This window comes from Biomphalaria glabrata, chromosome 13 (genome assembly GCF_947242115.1).
Source record: "Biomphalaria glabrata chromosome 13, xgBioGlab47.1, whole genome shotgun sequence".
NCBI classification, from domain to species: Eukaryota; Metazoa; Mollusca; class Gastropoda; family Planorbidae; genus Biomphalaria; species Biomphalaria glabrata.
Genome location: NC_074723.1, coordinates 8,506,290 through 8,525,704, shown reverse-complemented (window position 1 = coordinate 8,525,704; position 19,415 = coordinate 8,506,290). Strand labels below are relative to the sequence as shown.

Below are 19,415 nucleotides of genomic sequence, written 5' to 3'. Positions count from 1 at the left end.
AAAAATTAATTAAATTACCAATTAATTAATTAACTAATTTGTCAATTTTTAAAAATTGATTCTTGTTTACTCATGAACAAGAAATAATTGTGCAAAGTTTCAACTTTTGGGCGTGGGAAAGTGTACAAAGTGAGTTGTTATATAAGCTTTGTAAAAAAAAAAAAAAAAAAAGTTAATGTCTAAAGTGGGTCCATATTTGAGAACTAGAGAGCCTCAGTAAAGTACCAATGCATACATTCATAATTAAATTATTCAATTTTTTTGCTTATGGCCAAAGAACCTTGAACATAATTTCCTTGTGATGTTAATAAGTTGGTCTTATCAATGTATAATGAAATGAAATTGTTCTTTAGTGTTTCCTGGAACAACAAGGCCTAAAAAAAATAAATTTAAACAAGGTTACAAAGACAGTTTGTGTGGAAACACAAACTCAGAATCGACCCCAAATGAAATTCTATCAAAGACAAACGACAGAGAAGAATGGAGAAAGAAGGTTGACAGATCTTGTGTGGTGCCCCAGCGGTCCAGCAGACTAGGTGATAGTGAATGTGAACCTGACCAAACTGATGTCTTATAATGAATATCTAATTGTTTTGTAAAGGGCCAATCTCTTATTCAAATCCTCATGTACACAGTTTGCACGCACTGCAGTTCAAGTGATAATATGAAAAGCTAATTAATTGTTGTTTTGAATTATGTCTAACTTATATGCATACTAAATAGATTTTTTTCTCTTTAAAAAAAAAGTAAACATTTTTTGTGTAAAAGTAGTACAGTATGACAGAACATGCTTAACGTAATAAAACAAATGTAAAAAAAAAATAATTTTTTCGACAAAAAATCTAAAACCATTTGCATAAATGTGTTAAAAATATGGTAAATGGCTATCTCCCCTACTAAAGAGCCTCCGGTGTTTGTTACTATTAATAGTGAATAGTTGTAAAAGTGGTGTATTTTTATGAAAATAACTGCTTGCATAAGTGATTTTAAAAATTTGACTTTTCGCTTTCAGAATAGAAAAAAAATAGCAGTGCATCAGAACTTTGAATGGTCTAAAATATTATGATGTCAGATTGTCACTATTTTTTCTAGTTTACGAAATCTAAACCAGACGGACGAAAAGACATTCCACATAAAACTAATAGCATCTTTTCCCCTTTTGGGGGTCACTAAAAATCATTATCTCCTGACTAAATAAACAACCAAAGATCCACTTAAAATGTACATAATGTTTTATTAATATTAGATGAAGGCATGTCTACATGTACATACAGGCCTGTTACACTTAGTACATCAGAACAAATAAGGCAGTGCTAGACTAAGGTCATTGAGTTACATGCCATCAGTGACTTTGGATCACTTTAGAACATAAATTACTTGTGCAGCTCTGTAATTAGAAATATTGACCACTCAGTACTAAAGAACAGATCCACATTAAGAGCTATTATTCCCAGCTCATCAACTTACCAGTTTAATGTACTCGGCAAGTTTCTGGGATGTTTTGCTATGACCATGTGTCTTCAAAGTAATTATTTGTTTTCCCTCCCTCAACAAAACATTGTTACAATTCAAAGTAAAAATAATGAATCATTGTAAACCACTGGTTACAAGAGTTTTTACAAATAATTTGTGTTAAACCTTGAAATTACAACTAAAAATTTGTTTCCTTTAACAAGAACAAATAATTTACACACACACACACAAAATCAGTTTCTTCTCACTGGCTTATGACATTTACATTTCAGGAAAGACAAGCATTTTATTCAAAGTAATGTGACCACCCAATAAACAGCAGACACAAACTACAAAGTATAGTTTCTTAGCAAAAGAAAAGTCTTTTTAAAATAATAAATTATGAACAACTTTCCATTTCAGAAGCTTTACTATTAAAAATGTAGGCACATATTTGTAATGTTCCCGAACGAACTGATTAAGTTGATGTATCTAAAGCACAAAAGACAATGGGGTGAGGGGTGAACAAAACAACAAATCTCAACATTGCAACACACTTGATGTAGAGAGAAAAATAGGCTGACACAGGCACATACACACACAAACATGAGGAGCAATTTCACAATTCATAAAGAGGCAAGATATTTCTCACTTTCAAAACATTTCCAAGTAGACCTAAATGAATGACTGCAGACCTGAAGCTGTACACACCATGAAAAGACATCACATTTGGTAGACATCACATTTAGTAGTATCTTCTTAGGTCTGATTTAGTTTCAACTAAAAAACTATTTCTAAGCAGTTGATGTTATCACAGAGTAGCAACAAGTGACTGAAATAAGCTAGCTTCATAACAAAGTCCACAAGATTAGCCAGCTCTCTTTCTAATACTGCTCTCTGCCAGGGAACAATTTCAATAAGGAGCCAATAATGTGAACTGACTTTAAACCAAAAAAAAAAAAATCTCTAACACATTTAAACTCTTTCTCTCCGTAATTATTTACCACATTCTGGTGGAATCAACACTGGTATCGTCAGTTAAGAGAGAAAGAGTTAAAAAAAACAAGTTGCTAAGTTGACTTACAAAAAAAAAATATTACAGGCACTATGGCGAACAAATTCTGATCCAGTGGAAGCCAAACCCAAAAAATAACCAGTTTTGTCTCCCCTAGAAAGTGAGGTTCTACCAGTGATCTCTGATAAAACACTGCACAACAGACTGTCAGGACTATATACATCTATGTACATCTGTAGCAACACATAATGACTTGGTGCTCAGAGTGAAAGCAGTTTCAAAACAAACAACAAGATAATGTCATGTTCTACTACACACCCAAAAACAAAGTGAAATAGGCAATGTGTTGTCTTCTTAAATACTTTGAGCATAATGATCATGTTAGGTAACAAACACAAAATAAGGTTTGATTTCACAATAGATAAACTTTTTGTGACTTTTTTTTTTATATCCATCAATATCCATTTCATATGATATCAGTAACATAAAGTTAGCTCAACATGACCTACTTCTCTGTCTAGTGGGAGAAAGGGACCATAACATGAAAATGAAACAATTCAATCTAAGAAAACACTGGATACAAAAAAAAATTACCGCTAAGAAAATATTGTTATCCTTCAAAGAAATGTTCAGCTTAAGGCAATAAATGTTGAAGCAATCAATCAATGTCAAAAGCACAAAATCATTGCCTGTTTTTTTTCTCTCATTTTTAACAAAAGATTAGATCACTGCATAGAACTTTTTTTTTCAAACGTATCACCTTATCAATCTATTACACACAAAGAAATTAACTTTAATTAATGAACGTAGACAAAAAAAATGTTACTTCCATATAAAATGTGTATGTGTGTATGCAATACTGAAAATTTTGCATTGTTTTGAAATTAGATTTACTAGAACCAGTGTTTCATTTTTAAAAAATCCTTTGTGTGTGTCAACAACACATACTTTCAAAAATCATTTTTCTTAAGTTCTGGTTTCTAGATCAGAGTCTAAACTAAAAGTGATAGCAGTAGTTGCTATGGAAGGGAACTATTTCCAATGATGCTACTAGTTCCAATCACACACTAAGATAGAAATAGTCCATCAGATCTCATAGATGACAAATTCATAAATGACATGTATCATTACTGAGCTAAATCTGTTTGAAAAAAGAAAAATTCCAATTGGAGACCTTTACACTCTGACCTTTTAATATAAAAGTCAGCCAATTACAAGATGACACGCTGCAAGAAAAGATTTGGGTATAAATAAAATACAAGCAGGACAGACAGCACCTGCAATGAGTTTATATTGCTGAGATGGATGTGAGGTGCAAGAATGTTTTGTGCTTTAGAAAACATGTTCCCTTCCTTGAAGGAAATAATTCATGGGGTTAAGAAATCAGATTAAAGTGGCCCAATGAGTTTTTACTTTTTTTTTTACAGCAATTAAATAATGAAAGAAAAAATAAATAAAAATTTACTCTTTAAGATACTTTCTAACAAAAAAAATCTTTGACGTCTGATGTTTTATTTTGCTACAATATTGTTGTTTACTAATCAACCTTGATCTAAAATCCAAAGATTAGTGTGGCTGATTACATGATTGAAAAGTAAACCCCTGATATAGATATATATATATAGAGAGAGAGAGAATGAGATGTTAATAGGAGTTTTTATTTCTATAATGTACCAGTATCTGTAGTAACATTTATTTTATAACAGCCAAAATGTATGTAACCAAAAAAATCTTTTACCCACATATGTCTACCAATTTCTTCAATACAAAAAGTGTGATCCACCTTGACCTATTTCAACAGCTCAGCATGGCCACAAGAAAAAAAAAGAAATAAACTAAAAAAAAAATCATTGATTGCAATGTTCTCTTTTCATAATATATAAAATGAGCTCAATTCTTTTTTGATTAAAACAACAACAGCAAAAACTTTATATAACATTCTATTGTTATTTATTAATCTGTAACTATTGGTAGAAAGCAACAAAAATAATACAGACATGGCTTCCCCCTTTTAAGTTGTGAAACGTACATGTACATTTCCTTATTTTAAGAGAGAAAACGTTCTTAACGGCACAGCAAAACAAGTGGTGAGGGAGCAATGCTGATGATCTTACTGCCCTAGGAATATAGTTTGTACCATCAGACAGACACACTCATGGCAGTTCTTTAAAGAACTAATTCATTCCCATTCTCTCTCATACAACTAATAATGGCAATGTCCTGGATTCCGAAGATTTAGAATGAGTGCAGTGTTCCACATGACTATGCTGCGACCTGCATATTTTCTCTTCTACTGTTCACAAATATTTCAAACTACTAGGCTATGTACACTTTTTGGAGCGCCACTGCATCTCATTCCAGTGACAATGGCTAAGGTTATAGATGTTTGGGTTTCAAAGGATGATGGTACAACACAACATTGTTCTTATAACAAGAACATCAATATTTGTTATTTTTTTACATGCTATATATATATTTACATACATACAATTTACAATGTCATGATGGTCAACAAAAAAAAAAAAAGTACCCAAGTCAACAAAATTAAATAGTTTGGCTGTGTTCATAAAAGTATTTAAATAATTGTATTTAAAAAAAAATTATTTAGATTATCTGATTATTGTTCTTGGTAAAATGTTTCACAAAAAAAAAAGTTTAATTTCTAACAAATAACTTGTTTTATAAACAAGATAGTTCACATTATACATTAACACACCCCCATCCCCCCCAGAAAATTCAGCCTTTTCATCATGTATACTATTTAGTGAGCCATCAATAACAACAATACAAAAAAAAAAGTGACATTAATAACATAAAATAAATGCTACAATATCTTTGAACAAGTCTAGCGTTCAAATTAATGCTAACACATGATCAAACAAATTATAAAAAATTATTCACTAAAAGTTAAAACAAATAAATTCCAAATCAAAATCAAAACAATGTTCAACATGATAAAAAAATAAAAATGACAACAAAAATATGAATTACTGACCAAATGAAACAAGAACTACTACACTGGAAGTCAAATATTGGCAACGCACACTGTACAATTTCATTTCTCGTTAACAGAAACAATGCATTGAGAACACATTTAAAAAATTAAAACAATCTAAAGTAAGTCAATAACAAATCAAAAAGACATATACAATTAAAACAAATGGCACTAAATGTTTCAAAAAAAGTCACCGTAGGATGAGGCTCAAAACAGGAAGCAGGTCACAGTGAAATTCATTATCACACAATGTTGATTTGTTTAGCACTGAATGTAAAACACGGACACCTAGCCAGTGACTGTACAACTGTAGCTATTATTACAACTATATACACAGCCTAGAGAAATGTCAGGCTTACAATGAACAGGACAAGCTGAAACAACTGAGAAGATTTGGTGTCCACATGGTGGGAAGAGAGTGAAAGAAGACACAGGCTGCAACACAACATAACACTGAGGCGTTTAGCGTAAGCCGTAAAACAACAACAATCAAATGCCCTATCAGAGATAATGGCACTTAGCAAGCTTCACTCTAACCACTGAGTGAATACAGCTGATTTGTAATCATATTTCATGAGCTCATGGACAACTTGATAAAATCACTAGATAAAAGCAGCTTAATTGATGATCATATTTCATTGGATTATATACAAGCTTATACTTTAAAATCATTGGATGAAATAAAGCTAATACAAGTTATTTAGCCATTTTTATTGACCTTTACGTCACTATGTAAAATGTATTTAAATTACTATTACTATTTCTTTGTCCACATACAAACAAACAAATCATTCAAGCACTTGCCATGTTTATTTCTTTCAGAATCTCATCTTTTCTCTTGTTTAAAAACAAGAAAAATCTTTAAAAAATACTTTTTTAAAAAAGACAGAACCTCCTTATAGAGTGATTATTTTGATCTTAATAGCTAATGAATGTTAGATTTAAAAAAAAAAAACGGAACATTTTTTTTACCCCCACCCAGAGAAAAAAATCCTGGTTAAACAAATATACTAGACTTAATAATAATCTAATGATAGGCCTTTAGATCTAGGCTTAGAAGATTAATCATTTCTAGTCCTCTAGCTAAATTTAAATTAATTTGTATTTGTGCTTTGAAGAATTATAACAGTCAAACTAGAGTTTTCCAAGTAATTCTTTTCCCAACAATATATAGATTAACTGTCGAATTTCTAGAAAATCATTAGAACCGTTTTCGAAAAACATGCCCACCCACCCAGGTTTTGTCCACCCATTCAGAATGAGCAACTTGGATTGAGGTATTGTAAAAAAAAAAATACACTCTAAATAAGGATAAATATAAATCTATATCTCCTAGAAGCACTAACCTATATTTATTAAGTCATTTTCACCCTCTTCAACAAGATTTCATAATTTAATTTTCCCTCTAATGCAGACATTGTCATGAATATTTAAACTTTATAATAAGTTCAGATAATATTGTTTGGACAAAAAAAAAGGTCTTAAACAGTAAATAAATAAATTGAAATATGGTAACAATAGAGAAAAGTAAAAAAAAAAATATATGGCTTAATTGGCAAAAGTCAAATTGATTACTTATTTATTTTTCCCCCTAGTTGCTATTTTTTCTATTCTCTAGGTCCATTGAATTCAAGGCAAATGTTTTTTTTTCTTAATTGTAATACAATTTGTTTTATTTATCATCACAAGCCAAACTAGCAACTGCTAATGTCAAGATCTGACAATGGATTTTACAAGTAAAATTATAAATTCAAATTACTTATTCATTCACTGAACGAAGATAACAGAAGATATATGTAGATAATTTTCTGATTTCAGAAAAAACAAAAAAAAAAAAGAAATATATCCTGAACAATCAGATAATACTGTAATCTTTGAAATACAACAGAACTACTGCACCATAACATGAGATTAAACCATGTTCAGAAGACAAGTTAAGTTGATCTCTTAACTATCCAGCATGTGTACATTAAGAGCTATGACATCTTGCTGGGAAATGGAAAGGTTGAAATATTTTGGATCGTAATAGAAATGCCAAGAATATTCATTCCCCCAGCAAGTCATATTTCAGAAGTGTCCACATGGTGCAAAGCAAGAGCATCAAGTACAAAGTAAACAATAAATGGACCAGAGGTAAAACCTGGATCATACAAACACAAATTAAGTACAACCTATGTAACACCCAAAAGAAAGAAACCTCAATGTAAAGCACTACCAAAACTAGATAAAAATGAATGGAGAATAGCAACCAAGAATTATATGAAATATTAAAACCCTGAAATAATTACAGAAATAAAGAAGGAAGACTGCAAGGTCAATAACATCTGGAAAGAATGAGCAATGCTGAATATACAGACCAATGTAGAGGGCAGACCTAAAATAGACTTGTATGAAAACAAAATATTTGAAAAAGTCTAAATAACAGGAAGTTAAGCAACTCCCAAGTTGTATGAGAAGGACCCAGTTATTAAAACCCAGTTAATAAAATCCAGTGACAAAACAATTAGAAAATGTTTACAATTCATCCTCAGCCTTTTCTAGAAAGTAATGACTATCAGACAGTTTGTTTGAATCTTTTTTTTCTCTGTGTGGGTTCAACCTAGTTGCACTTTTAAAATCAATAGCCTAAAAGCAAAGCTTGGACTCAGTTTTCACAAAACTACTGTAGACTAAGGTATATTGTAAAAGTCACAACGAATATAAAAAGAATTAATCTAAAAAAAAAATGCATTTAATATCATACATAGATATTAATTATAGATAAATCATAGATGGTTTTTTTTTGGTTGGTAAATAATAGGGTAAAATTTGTATCAAAGAACTCAGTATAAACTCCAATGTCAAATGTCATTAATGATAATACCACTCATTCAGTTTAGGTGAAACCACTCTTTTGCCCTATTAAAAATTCTAAATAAAAAAAAAATATATAACTTAATTGTGAGTCACCAAATGATAGTACTAAGCAGTAAAAAAAAAAGTCTTTAGTCAGATGCACAGTTGTTCTATAAAGTCTTGATCATCAACCATATACAAAAATAAAATCAACTAGATATGTGGCAAATAAATCAACTGAGTTCCTAGCTTAATGACAGGGATACTAACATATCATCGCAAGTTTCAGTCAAGATTCTGAAACCTATAATGAGAAGACACAGAGCCGTGTACTCTCATGTCATCTTAATCTTGAATCATTATCACTTGTATAACCATGAAGAGAAAGCATTAGCCACTAAGATGTCACAGCTCTTGAGCATTACCAATCATGGTGGCCATTCATGTGCACATAGTTTGTGAAAGCGTCATTAACATTGAAACAGCTCTTTAAAACTACATCAAATTTGTCATTAACATTTAAGCAGCTCTTTAAAACTACATCAAATTTGTCATTAACATTTAAGCAGCTCTTTAAAACTACATCAAATTTGTCATTAACATTTAAGCAGCTCTTTAAAACTACATCAAATTCGCACAAGTTTTCATTGTAGTGCAAGTCTTGTCCTGATATGAGTGAGGCATCACCTTCAAGTAGATATTGTCTGGACCAAGCGGCAAACATCAATCAACTGGTCAATCAACTGACCTCAACAAAAGACAGTAAGCAGCTGTCCACAGTGGTCCACAAGGTTAAAAAGAGATGGAAATCCTTTAGAAGTGGATTTCAACTCTGTTCAATTGACAGTGCACAGCTGTTGAAGTGAAGATATCCTTATGGGTTTTCACCCCAAGTCTGATCCAATACAAGTCCATTTATATGTTAATATCAACGTCAGACACCTTGTTCTTCAGAAGATGAGTCCTGAATATAAAGAAAACACTTTTATTAACTTCATATTAGTCTGATGAAGCAATACAAGATTTAAACATGAAATTTATACTTTTCATTCTCACTCTTCTATAGCTAATTCAATAATTTAACTCTTTCTATCTGTAATTATTTTCCATGTTCTGGCGGAATTATTCATTTTGCTCATATGTATTTCACTGTTATGATTAAACTTTAATAATTTTTGTTTGTTTATTATCAGAAAATGTTATATTTGCTATAGAATTAAAAGGGAATGCATGCCCTTTTTAGTTAAAACAAATTGCTGTTTATAAAATCAAAATTAAAATTTTATTTCGGATAATGGAATTTAAAAATAAGAACTTATCAACTTTAGACAAGTCTCTTTTGAACTAGGTTTGGACTAGATCTAGGCAATATTTTATGATCCAAATTGAACTAAAAATCTTCTAAGATAGTTATTCACATTTTCACTTAATATACGACATATATTAACCCTCTTAAGAGGAAGCATTTTAGCATGTCTTGTGCCAAAAAGACGGAGCCCTATTTCCAGCCTTAACACTTCACTTACAAAAAAATTCCTAACAAATAAACTAATTACTTTATATACACAAAACTATATATATTATTGTGAAGAAATGAATGAACTAATTTAATCTTATGGAATTTATCTGAAATATTAACATTTATTAAAATAAGCCAAGCTAATTTGCATAATTTATGCGCATACAATTCCAAAAAAGTTTTTTCAAAACAGAACAGAATTATAAAGATAAGAGTTTTTTTAAGAAGTTTTAGTTCAGACACTTCTATCACATTATTTTACTACTTTTCTTCCCCCTCCCCCTCCAGGTACCATAGAAACAAACACCTTCATAATTGTCACAGTAACAGTCACTCATTTTAAACTCATTTATGACCCAGGGATCGTTTTTTTTAGCTGTTTGTTGTTCAGAAAGTTGGCATCATATTTATTAGTCTCCCTGACAAATGTTTGAACTAAATTGATAGTAAAAAAATAGCATAAAACGGTCTATTGGGTGCTAATCTCTTGGTTCTCAAATGGGTCTTCTCTATCCAGCTACCCACCCTTACTACTAAACCATGTTACCAAGAATAGATATCGTAAATACTTACTAGATTTAGATCTAGTATTAGTGTAAACTTAGATCTAAAGTTTTCCTCAATTCTGCTCTTATTTTTATTAATTCTAGCATATTTAAAATAAAATCAGAGTCAGTGAGTTAGCTTTCATCAATATCAACGGCTGACATGTTAAAATTTTCACCTCCCACTAGCTAACTTCAAAAAATCAATTTAAAAAAATTATCGCGTTAAAACAGCGAAGGAAGCCGCCATTACAGTCTACTAATGTGTAAAAATAGTAAGAACTAATCTGATTGGCTGATACAAACACTAGCAAGCCAATCCTTTGGTTGGAAACATCGCGGCCGATATATCGGCCGGCTTGTCTTTTTCGCCAAATAGCCTTGGGCCGATATATCGGCCGCATCGTCTTAAGAAGGTTAAGCATTTAAATAAATTGTCTTCTGGTCACAATCCCATGTCATTGTCATATGAAAAATTAATATAGAAAAATAGAGCTTTTTAGGCACCAGTCTTTAAAAAATAATGTTTTTGGTAAAACACATTGAAAATTTTAGAAATTTGCATTTTTTCACAGAGAAACTACTTAAGATTAAATTTTAAGCAATTAAAAACATTTTTGGAGGAAAGAAAACAAAACAACTGACTTTTTAAGCAGCGACCATAATATCATCGATTAGGCTGTAAGAATGGGGTGAAATCAACAATGGGATCATTTATTAGGGGAGAATAAGTTAAGAAACCTAAGTTATATAAACTGTTTCTCACAGGGCTAGGCAACTTAAATATGTTTTTTAACAGCCATTAGATGTATAAAGCTTATCAAATAATTTGACTAGATTTGTTTGTACACCTTGAAAATATTCACAGAAATAATTAAGTTGAAGATTTAAATGAGCTTTTTTTTTTAAAAAAAGAGAAATCAACAAATCAAGTGCTTTAAGAAACACACCACTAAATTGACTCCACAAATCGACTCAAAAGGTTTTGAATTCAAATGATTAATGAGGATATTGTTATTCTGGATCCATTAATAGAGCAGCCAGGAATTACCGTCAAACTTCCTCACAAAAGAGCAGCCAGGAATTACCCTCAAACTTCCTCACAAAAGAGCAGCCAGGAATTACCCTCAAACTTCCTCACAAAAGAGCAGCCAGGAATTACCCTCAAACTTCCTCACAAAAGAGCAGCCAGGAATTACCCTCAAACTTCCTCACAAAAGAGCAGCCAGGAATTACCCTCAAACTTCCTCACAAAAGAGCAGCCAGGAATTACTGTCAAACTTCCTCACAAAAGAGCAGCCAGGAATTACCCTCAAACTTCCTCACAAAAGAGCAGCCAGGAAATACCATCCAACCTACCTGACTCTCTGTGTCCTCACTGCTGTAACTCAAGATGTTGGAGGGACTAGTGCTGCTGTTGGCATCAAGTGCTGTAGCAGGAATCTGGCCCTGTAAATCTGAGCCCTCAGTCTCATCAGTCACCAGTTGATTAATGGTACTATCACTGGCAGGCATGGCTATCAGAGAGTGAAAGAAAATAAAAACTATAACAAAAAGAGAATCAGTAACCCCACCAGCTAATAGATGCAGTGAGTTTAGGATCTTATCATTTGTATATTTGTATTTGATTAGATCATACTTTTTAAAAATTTTATATTACTATTAAAAATATTTTGATAATACTGATATTACTAAATATTTATTCTTATATTTTTAAATAGACCCCTGGCGGACAAAGGCTTTGTCAACATTAGATATGGCAAAATATGCAGGTCGCAACTGGGTTTGCACAATACTTACTTTCAATTACTTTAAAAATGAAAATTTGATTTAATAAGAAAACAAAAAGAAGTTCATGGGTGACATTTCATCCAAATCTAACCTAAGGTATAAATTAGCTCAAGTAATAGAGAGAGAACAGACCAAAACAAAAACATGTTCAATACTATGCTCAGTGAATGAAAACATTCCAAAACTTACGCTTCACTTTAGCTATTGGTCGATCAGCTTTCTGTGGCTTCTCTTCAGACATTGACCTTGGAGGTGGCTTGTGAGTTGACTCTGTACTGCTATGTGTATTATCACTTTGACTCCTCCGATAGAGAGCAGCCTAAAGTTTAAAATAAAGCATTATAAAAAAATAAAACCTTCATGTTAAGCAGTTACAAAGATGTATCAGAACAGAACAAATGACGACTATACAAGGATCATACAGCAACTATTTTTTTCTTCAGAAAGAAAAAGGGGAGAACAAAAAATATTTTATATCTTATATATATATAAAGTAGATATATACAAATTGGTCATAATACCAAGGCTTGTCTTATCATTAAGGAGGAGTGCAGTATTTCATGTGGCCACACAGTCCTAACTGTGACCTACTTATTTTGTCACATCGAGCACAGACACACCATTGTCTGCCGATGGTTGGTAATGAGTCATTCAACTACTATAAATCCCTAACAAAGCACAATGATAGAACAAACAAAATACAAGAACTCAACATGATTCATACAACTAACTATTCAACTCAAACAGCAGAACTCTAAGGCCACAATAGTACAAGAGTCGAAACCTGCGTCACTTTAGGGAATTAAACCTTTTTTTTTTTAAATGACACATATCAAAGACAAATTTAAGGGGTGTAGAGGTTGGCAAAACAACACTGGGTTCATTTTGTTACTCAAGTCAGCTAAATATAAATGATTATACTAAGTATTTTACACTTAAAAGGTACATATGTATATATATACATAACATGAAAGCTTTTTCATTTTGAAATGTTATAATTAACTAAAATTAGCACATGGAAAATTCTGTAGAGTAAAAATAAAGCTATTAGCAACAAGATTTGATTGAATATTTGCACTTTTCTCGCAGAGTTTCAGTGCAGAAAACATTGCAGTAAAAAAAAAAGCTTCAATCTCTGGCTTTAGCTCACACACGGATTGAAATACTTGAACTACTAGTATGAAGTGACCAGACTTGAAATAAATGCTTGAACTACTAGTATGAAATGACCAGACTTGAAATAAATGCTATCTTCTACAGAAGTTTACAGATGAATGTATGGAGTTAGTTAATTCATTGTTTTTATATTTTTTTATGACAAATTATTTTCATCAAGTCAATCCTTTATGGCTGCGGGGTCATATGGTGTGCCCGCTGGACTGTCATTCAGTCATTCTAATGGTCCTGGGTTCATATCCTCCCTGCTGCCATCTGCCGTAGTCCTGCATAAGGTTTGCCTAGGAGCAGAGTATCTTCAACTCTGAAGGAAATCAGAAAAACAACAAAACAAACAAATATTTCTGAATATCTCAGACCAAATTGCTTTTGCAAAAGTGTGGCTATTATAGATTTCTTTCAATCAGAAAATAGTTTACAAGGCTAGGTCTTTAAATTGTCAGATGCTATTGGACATCACCGACACTCTTATCTAGCAATGACTGAAGTGTTTAAGCTGTAAAGACTATAACTACAATGTAAAATAAGCCAATCAAAAAATGTATATATATATCTTGGGTTAGGGTGTGGTAATTATGTAGAACTAAATGGCAAATGAAAAGAACAAACTAAATACATTTTTGAAACAAAAAAAATGTGGGGAAAAAAAAAGCCATGAGTATTAAATAACATGAAGAAACCTTTAAAACATCTATAAAACATCTCCAACCTAACTTACCCTAGATGGACTGCCACTATTACTGTCTGGACCTCCCTGTTCACTATTGACTGAAGTTTTACTAGATCCAGCAGAAGAATTAGTGTACTCCAAAGAAACACACTTTCTTTCAGTTTCCTCATCGTCCACATCAGAGCCTTTGTACTCTGGGTCAGAAAGGGCCCGAAGCGGATGCCTAACTCCTGGGTCATTGGAGCCATCGACATCAGAGACAACATTTGTGTGATGCTGTCTCTGCTGAATGTCAGGGGATGTAGGGTTGCCACGATGCTTCAAGTTTGTTTGAGCATTCTCGTCTTCCTCGAAAGAAACAGTCCTGTTGTAGCGCTGTTTTCTGGCATCCTCTGTAGTTTTAATGCAGGATTTGTGTTGGTCAGCTCCCGCTGGGGGAAACCAGGTACTGTTGCCTCCTCCTCCTGTGGGCACATACCTTCTGTCTGAAGAATTACTCTCATTGACAAGTCTCTTATCCACAGTATTAATACCATTATCACATGTATATGGATGTCTTTCAACACTGGAAACATTTACATTGGGGGAGGGGGCATAGTCAGGCAGCACAGTTTTAGGAAACAAAGGGTCAGTTTTGGGGTTAATATTATAAGTTTCATGTTCCAATGCAGGGGTTTCTGTTTTGACTTGAGTTTGTTGTGTCTCTGAAGGCTGCCTCAGTGTTCTGACACCAGGCAATTCTGCCTCATTTAATAAGCTAATAGAGGAGCTTTCCTCTGAGTGTAAAGATTCAGCCAGCTGCTGTTCTTTTAGGTTCATGATACGATGATCTGGTACGTTTTCATGAGCATTTGTAACAGGAACAGCAGGGAGTCCTGGCTTTGGATTAGCTCGCTTCTGGAGTTGTTGTGTAGCTACATTTGTAGTGGTGATTGGCTGGTTGACTCTCTGAAAAGGGGCTCGCAGCTGAGTGGTAACAGGGCCAGCCGAGCCATTCCTATTTTGATCACGCTCAATTTGGATAGGATTTGGAGGGCTAGGTGCACCGGTCACTGACTGATCACCATCAGGAAGCAGCTGGCTGAACCTGGGCACCCTTGCATCTATAGAGTCCTCATCCACTTCTCCCTCTGGGCTAGCAATAACTGAAGTGCTTCTGGTGAAAGCAGGAGTTGGGACATTGGTGGCTGGAGTTGTATGACCATTCTGAATAAGCTGATGGTGGTGAAGGCCAGGTTTCTTGGCATAGCTATACACTGGGCTATTGAAGGGGTGATGCACAGGAGGAGAAATGTTGTACGGAGAAGACATGGGATTCTGATATGCCCCTGCACCATGAGAATGTGTCACCAACAGAGGGTCATTCTCGCCCACATCAGAATTGGCTTCCATTGGGAGATGAGCCTTCTCCTGACCGATGCTGTCAAAACTTTCAGGAGGGTGATTGCTCCTCTGGACTGCCACCACATTTCTGAGTATGCCCTTCTTTGGTTCTGGAGCAACCGCAGCAGGAGTGTAATTGGAATACTGATCTGGCATCTGAGTAACATATGTCTCCATGTGAGGCTGACTCTGCAGACTGGGCAGGAAGATGGGGTGATTGTTGTTTGTTTTATCACCACCGTATAGGTGGTGAGGTATGCTCCCATTACCAATTTTGTTGCAAGGATCTCTGTGAGGCATAGAGTGAAGGTCCATTCCTGGTTCTGCACACTTCTCTGCACATTCTAGTCAGAAGAAAATAAACTTTTTTTTATAAATTTGAAACTAAGATGTAAAAACAACTTACACAAATATGGTACTGCATTAGTTTTTTAACCTTACAGATTGTCCCACTACCCAGACATACCAATCCACTTTTATGCTAGCTTTTTGGGACATCAAAATATTTTTAATACTGCAGCAGTCATTTCTGTTTTTAAGATTAAGTTGAATATTTTTTCACTGCTCAAATCCCAAGTTTAATCTTGCAATTTGTGAGAAGCCAAAACTACCAGAAAATCATCTAGCTTTTTAACTCTTTCTCTGCGTAATTATTTACCACATTCTGGTGGAATCAACGCTGGTATCGTCAGTTAGGAGAGAAAGAGTTAAGGGATAACTCAACTATTTTTATTAAATTAAAAAAAACAAAACATTAAAAACAAAAACAAAAATGAACATACCACCACAGCAGAATACTCGTCTTCTGCGCCTTTTACATAAGAACACAGCAAATATAATTATGAGAACCACTAGAACAAAAACCACAGAGCCTCTGAAAACAAAAGAAAAGAAAGATAAATCAGCTACAAAACAAACTTTGATGTGTATGGGGACTTGCCCGATGAGTGACAGATCAACTAGCTGCAAAACTGAAGACTTTCAGATTTCAGGAAAGAAATGATGTGAGAATCCACTTGGCTCTATTTTTGTCAAAATATATAATAATATAATTAATAGTCAAAGTAAATGCTTAGACGAAAAGGGAATTTAATTGGGAAAGGATGGTGGCTAGTGATAATGGTTTGATGGTTTTGCATTTAGTGAGTTAAAACCATATATACATATATATATAATATACTGACATAGAGAAGGATGACATTGATTTACATTATACAGATTCAGACGATGACCTGCTAAATCCTGCAAAATAAAATTCTATAGTTATATTACAAGTTCCTCATGGCTTGCAAAGACCTTCCTTCAGGGAAAGGTACTAGGAGAAAGAAGAAGAGGCAGACTGAGAAAGCAATGTGTAGACAACATAAAAGAATGGATGGGGAAAGGAGAAAGACTGTCAACAGATCTTGTGTGCTGGCCCAACAGACAAAGGGATAAGTGATGGACGTGAGATGTCTGATTAAATATTTGATCTAACTATTTAGATGAGCCTACACAAGCATAATTTTCCACTTTTTTTTCCTAAACAAATTTTAATTATGTTTCTAGAGTTTATAAAATGTAAAGTAATTTTTTTTCTAAATACAATTTTGCTATAACTACATTACTGACTAATGAGGGCCTAAGGACAAAGTGAAGGTCACAACACTTACATGATTGGTCCTACAATGTTCTCACTGCCTGCACTCTCTGAAGCTTGGGAAGGAGCATAGGCAGTATCATGGCTGGTAGAGGTTGTCAGCACAGGCGTGCTGGTCTCAAGCTGAGGGGTGGGAGGCTTGTGGGTGGTGCTAGGGCTGCTGGACTGCTCTGAAAACGTAACAATGTTAATCTCAATGAAAGGATCACATTCACATTTTGGGCTCAGTGTGTGGTAAGGCAGCTGGACATGTGCAAACGCAACTTCATCTTGGCCCATAATTAAGAAAAATCTACGCTTAGAACTATGCATTATTCTGAGCTCCTAACACTATTACCAATCATCACAAAAATGTTCAAGAAAGATTTGACTGTTTGTAACAATATTTTTTTTACCAAGTCCATAACAGTTTTCAATGTAGCCTACAAATGTTAGCTATTTATAACTTGACATTTCTTTTTTTTAAATCTTCTTTGGAAAAAAAAAAGGAATAAAATAAAGCTCATTTAAAGTTTTTGACTTAATAATCTAAGAACTTCAGATCTGCATTAGATTGACACAAAATATTGGCCACAAGTGTTGCTACCTGAAATGCTGTCCTCTTCAGGCTTACAGAGGGTGACGTAGTATTATTAATTTGACTAGTTAAATATGTACATTTGCTGGCAGATTAGTATTTACTGATAATATTATTGATCTTCCCAAAAAACTAGGGTTGCCTAATATTTAAAATATTCTTATGAAAATAGATCTACTGCTATGATACTGTTTTAAGATAAGCCAAATAATCTTCTAGAAAATGCTGATACACTATTATGTTCATTAATGTCAAAGTGTAAAATATAATCACGCACTTGGTATTCATATCTTTAAAAACAATGAACTTCCTAATGTTTGTATGTCTTTGTTTTTTTAAAGCTATTTTTTTTTTTACTAAACCCAGTCTTTTTGAATTACCTGGAATCGCAGGAGGTATTGTAACTGGGTCAGGTTTGCTGCATTCATCGTCTTTTGTTTCATCATGAGAAACGACCACATTAAGGCCTAGCATGGAACAACTGGATGGATATACAATTCTTCTCATTAAAAAAGACACTTCCAATCAATTACAAACAAAAAATATCTCTAGACTAAATTGCACAAGAAAAAAGTTTAAGTGTATGCAAGAAAGGCTTAACAGTATGAGACAACATTAATCAAGCAAGGTTTATCTTGATGCCACAAAGGACGAGAAGTAATGCACTATATGCTACAAAAGTTATTTGTATGCGGTGAGGTTTTAATATGCATTAATGAGTTAGCTCTAGATTTGAAACAAATACTTACTTTGTTTTTGGTTCACAGAGGTGGAAACTTTTAGTTGTTTTAAAATAATATTTGTTGCAAGGCTGGCATGTCCCTGGAACAAAACATTATCATTGACTTTACTGTAAACATAAACCTTTTTTGGTGACAATAATCATAATATTGATTATATTAATGACAACAATATGCTTTATTTTCTTGAACTGAATTTGTCTTAAACAAAGTACATTCATTCATTCAATAGTTACAACACTTCATTTCCTAATTCAATTACTAAGGGAGTAAAATAATTATTCTGTCTGATCTGAAGAGTAATTCAAGAAGAGCAATGCCATCGGTGACTTGGTCAGAGAGCAGCAAGCACACACAAAAAACAACAATGACAGACATTATTATTGTGGCTTATTTAAATACACTTATATTTATTAACTAATATTATTCTCAACACTATTCTAAAGTTTGAATGTTCTACTGCTATTATAGAGTTTGAATGTTTCAATTCTATTAAGTTTTACTGCTATCATAAAGTCTGTACTCTTCAAATTATTTGAAAATGAAATTACCCTATTAAAGATTCCGGAACCAAGGTTTTGAGTTAAATCATAAAATAGGCTAAAAAAAACCTTTAAAAAATTTGTAAAATAGGCTAAAGAATCGGTGTGCACCTGTTGGTTGAGTTAATCAGATTGTCTCTATACATATTGGAGTCAAACAAGAAAAGTAAAAGCATCTGGACATAATGGCCATATAATATTCTCATAAAGCATAACATTAAAAAAAAATTAACTTTAATTTAAATGATTCAATTTACAATTTTAAATTTTGCTTGTTAAAAATATTTCGATCTAATTACCATCAACATTGGGTTCATATCCAGGGTCACACTTAGCTTTCATGGGTTGGCAAAAGGCAGTTGTGGGTAGGCCTTCGTAGACTAGGTCAGGCCTGTCATACTTGTAGCCAAGTTCAATGTCACACATGCAGCGTTTCACCTCAAAGGTCACCTTATCATGTCCTTGATCTGAAAATAGAGGACAAGTTTTTTCCTCAAAGTAAACAAAAAAAATAAATAAGATAGTCACATCACACA

General features: G+C 33.2%; 1 protein-coding gene across 2 annotated transcripts in view; it reads right to left on the bottom strand.

Annotated features, from left to right (window-relative positions):
* Window positions 1-1,214: 1,214 nt before the first annotated feature.
* LOC106056071 (uncharacterized) overlaps window positions 1,215-19,415 on the bottom strand; it is a 65,092-nt gene continuing 46,891 nt past the window's right edge. For both annotated transcript variants that reach the window (XM_013212647.2, XM_013212648.2), the window contains exons 5-13: window positions 19,179-19,346; window positions 18,347-18,419; window positions 17,978-18,078; window positions 17,034-17,190; window positions 16,164-16,255; window positions 14,047-15,725; window positions 12,342-12,471; window positions 11,721-11,878; window positions 1,215-9,261 (exon numbers count right to left, since the gene is read on the bottom strand). In XM_013212647.2, the coding sequence (XP_013068101.2) occupies window positions 9,232-9,261; window positions 11,721-11,878; window positions 12,342-12,471; window positions 14,047-15,725; window positions 16,164-16,255; window positions 17,034-17,190; window positions 17,978-18,078; window positions 18,347-18,419; window positions 19,179-19,346 (2,588 nt within the window). In that variant the 3' untranslated portion in view covers window positions 1,215-9,231. The remainder of the gene's footprint in view (window positions 9,262-11,720; window positions 11,879-12,341; window positions 12,472-14,046; window positions 15,726-16,163; window positions 16,256-17,033; window positions 17,191-17,977; window positions 18,079-18,346; window positions 18,420-19,178; window positions 19,347-19,415) is intronic.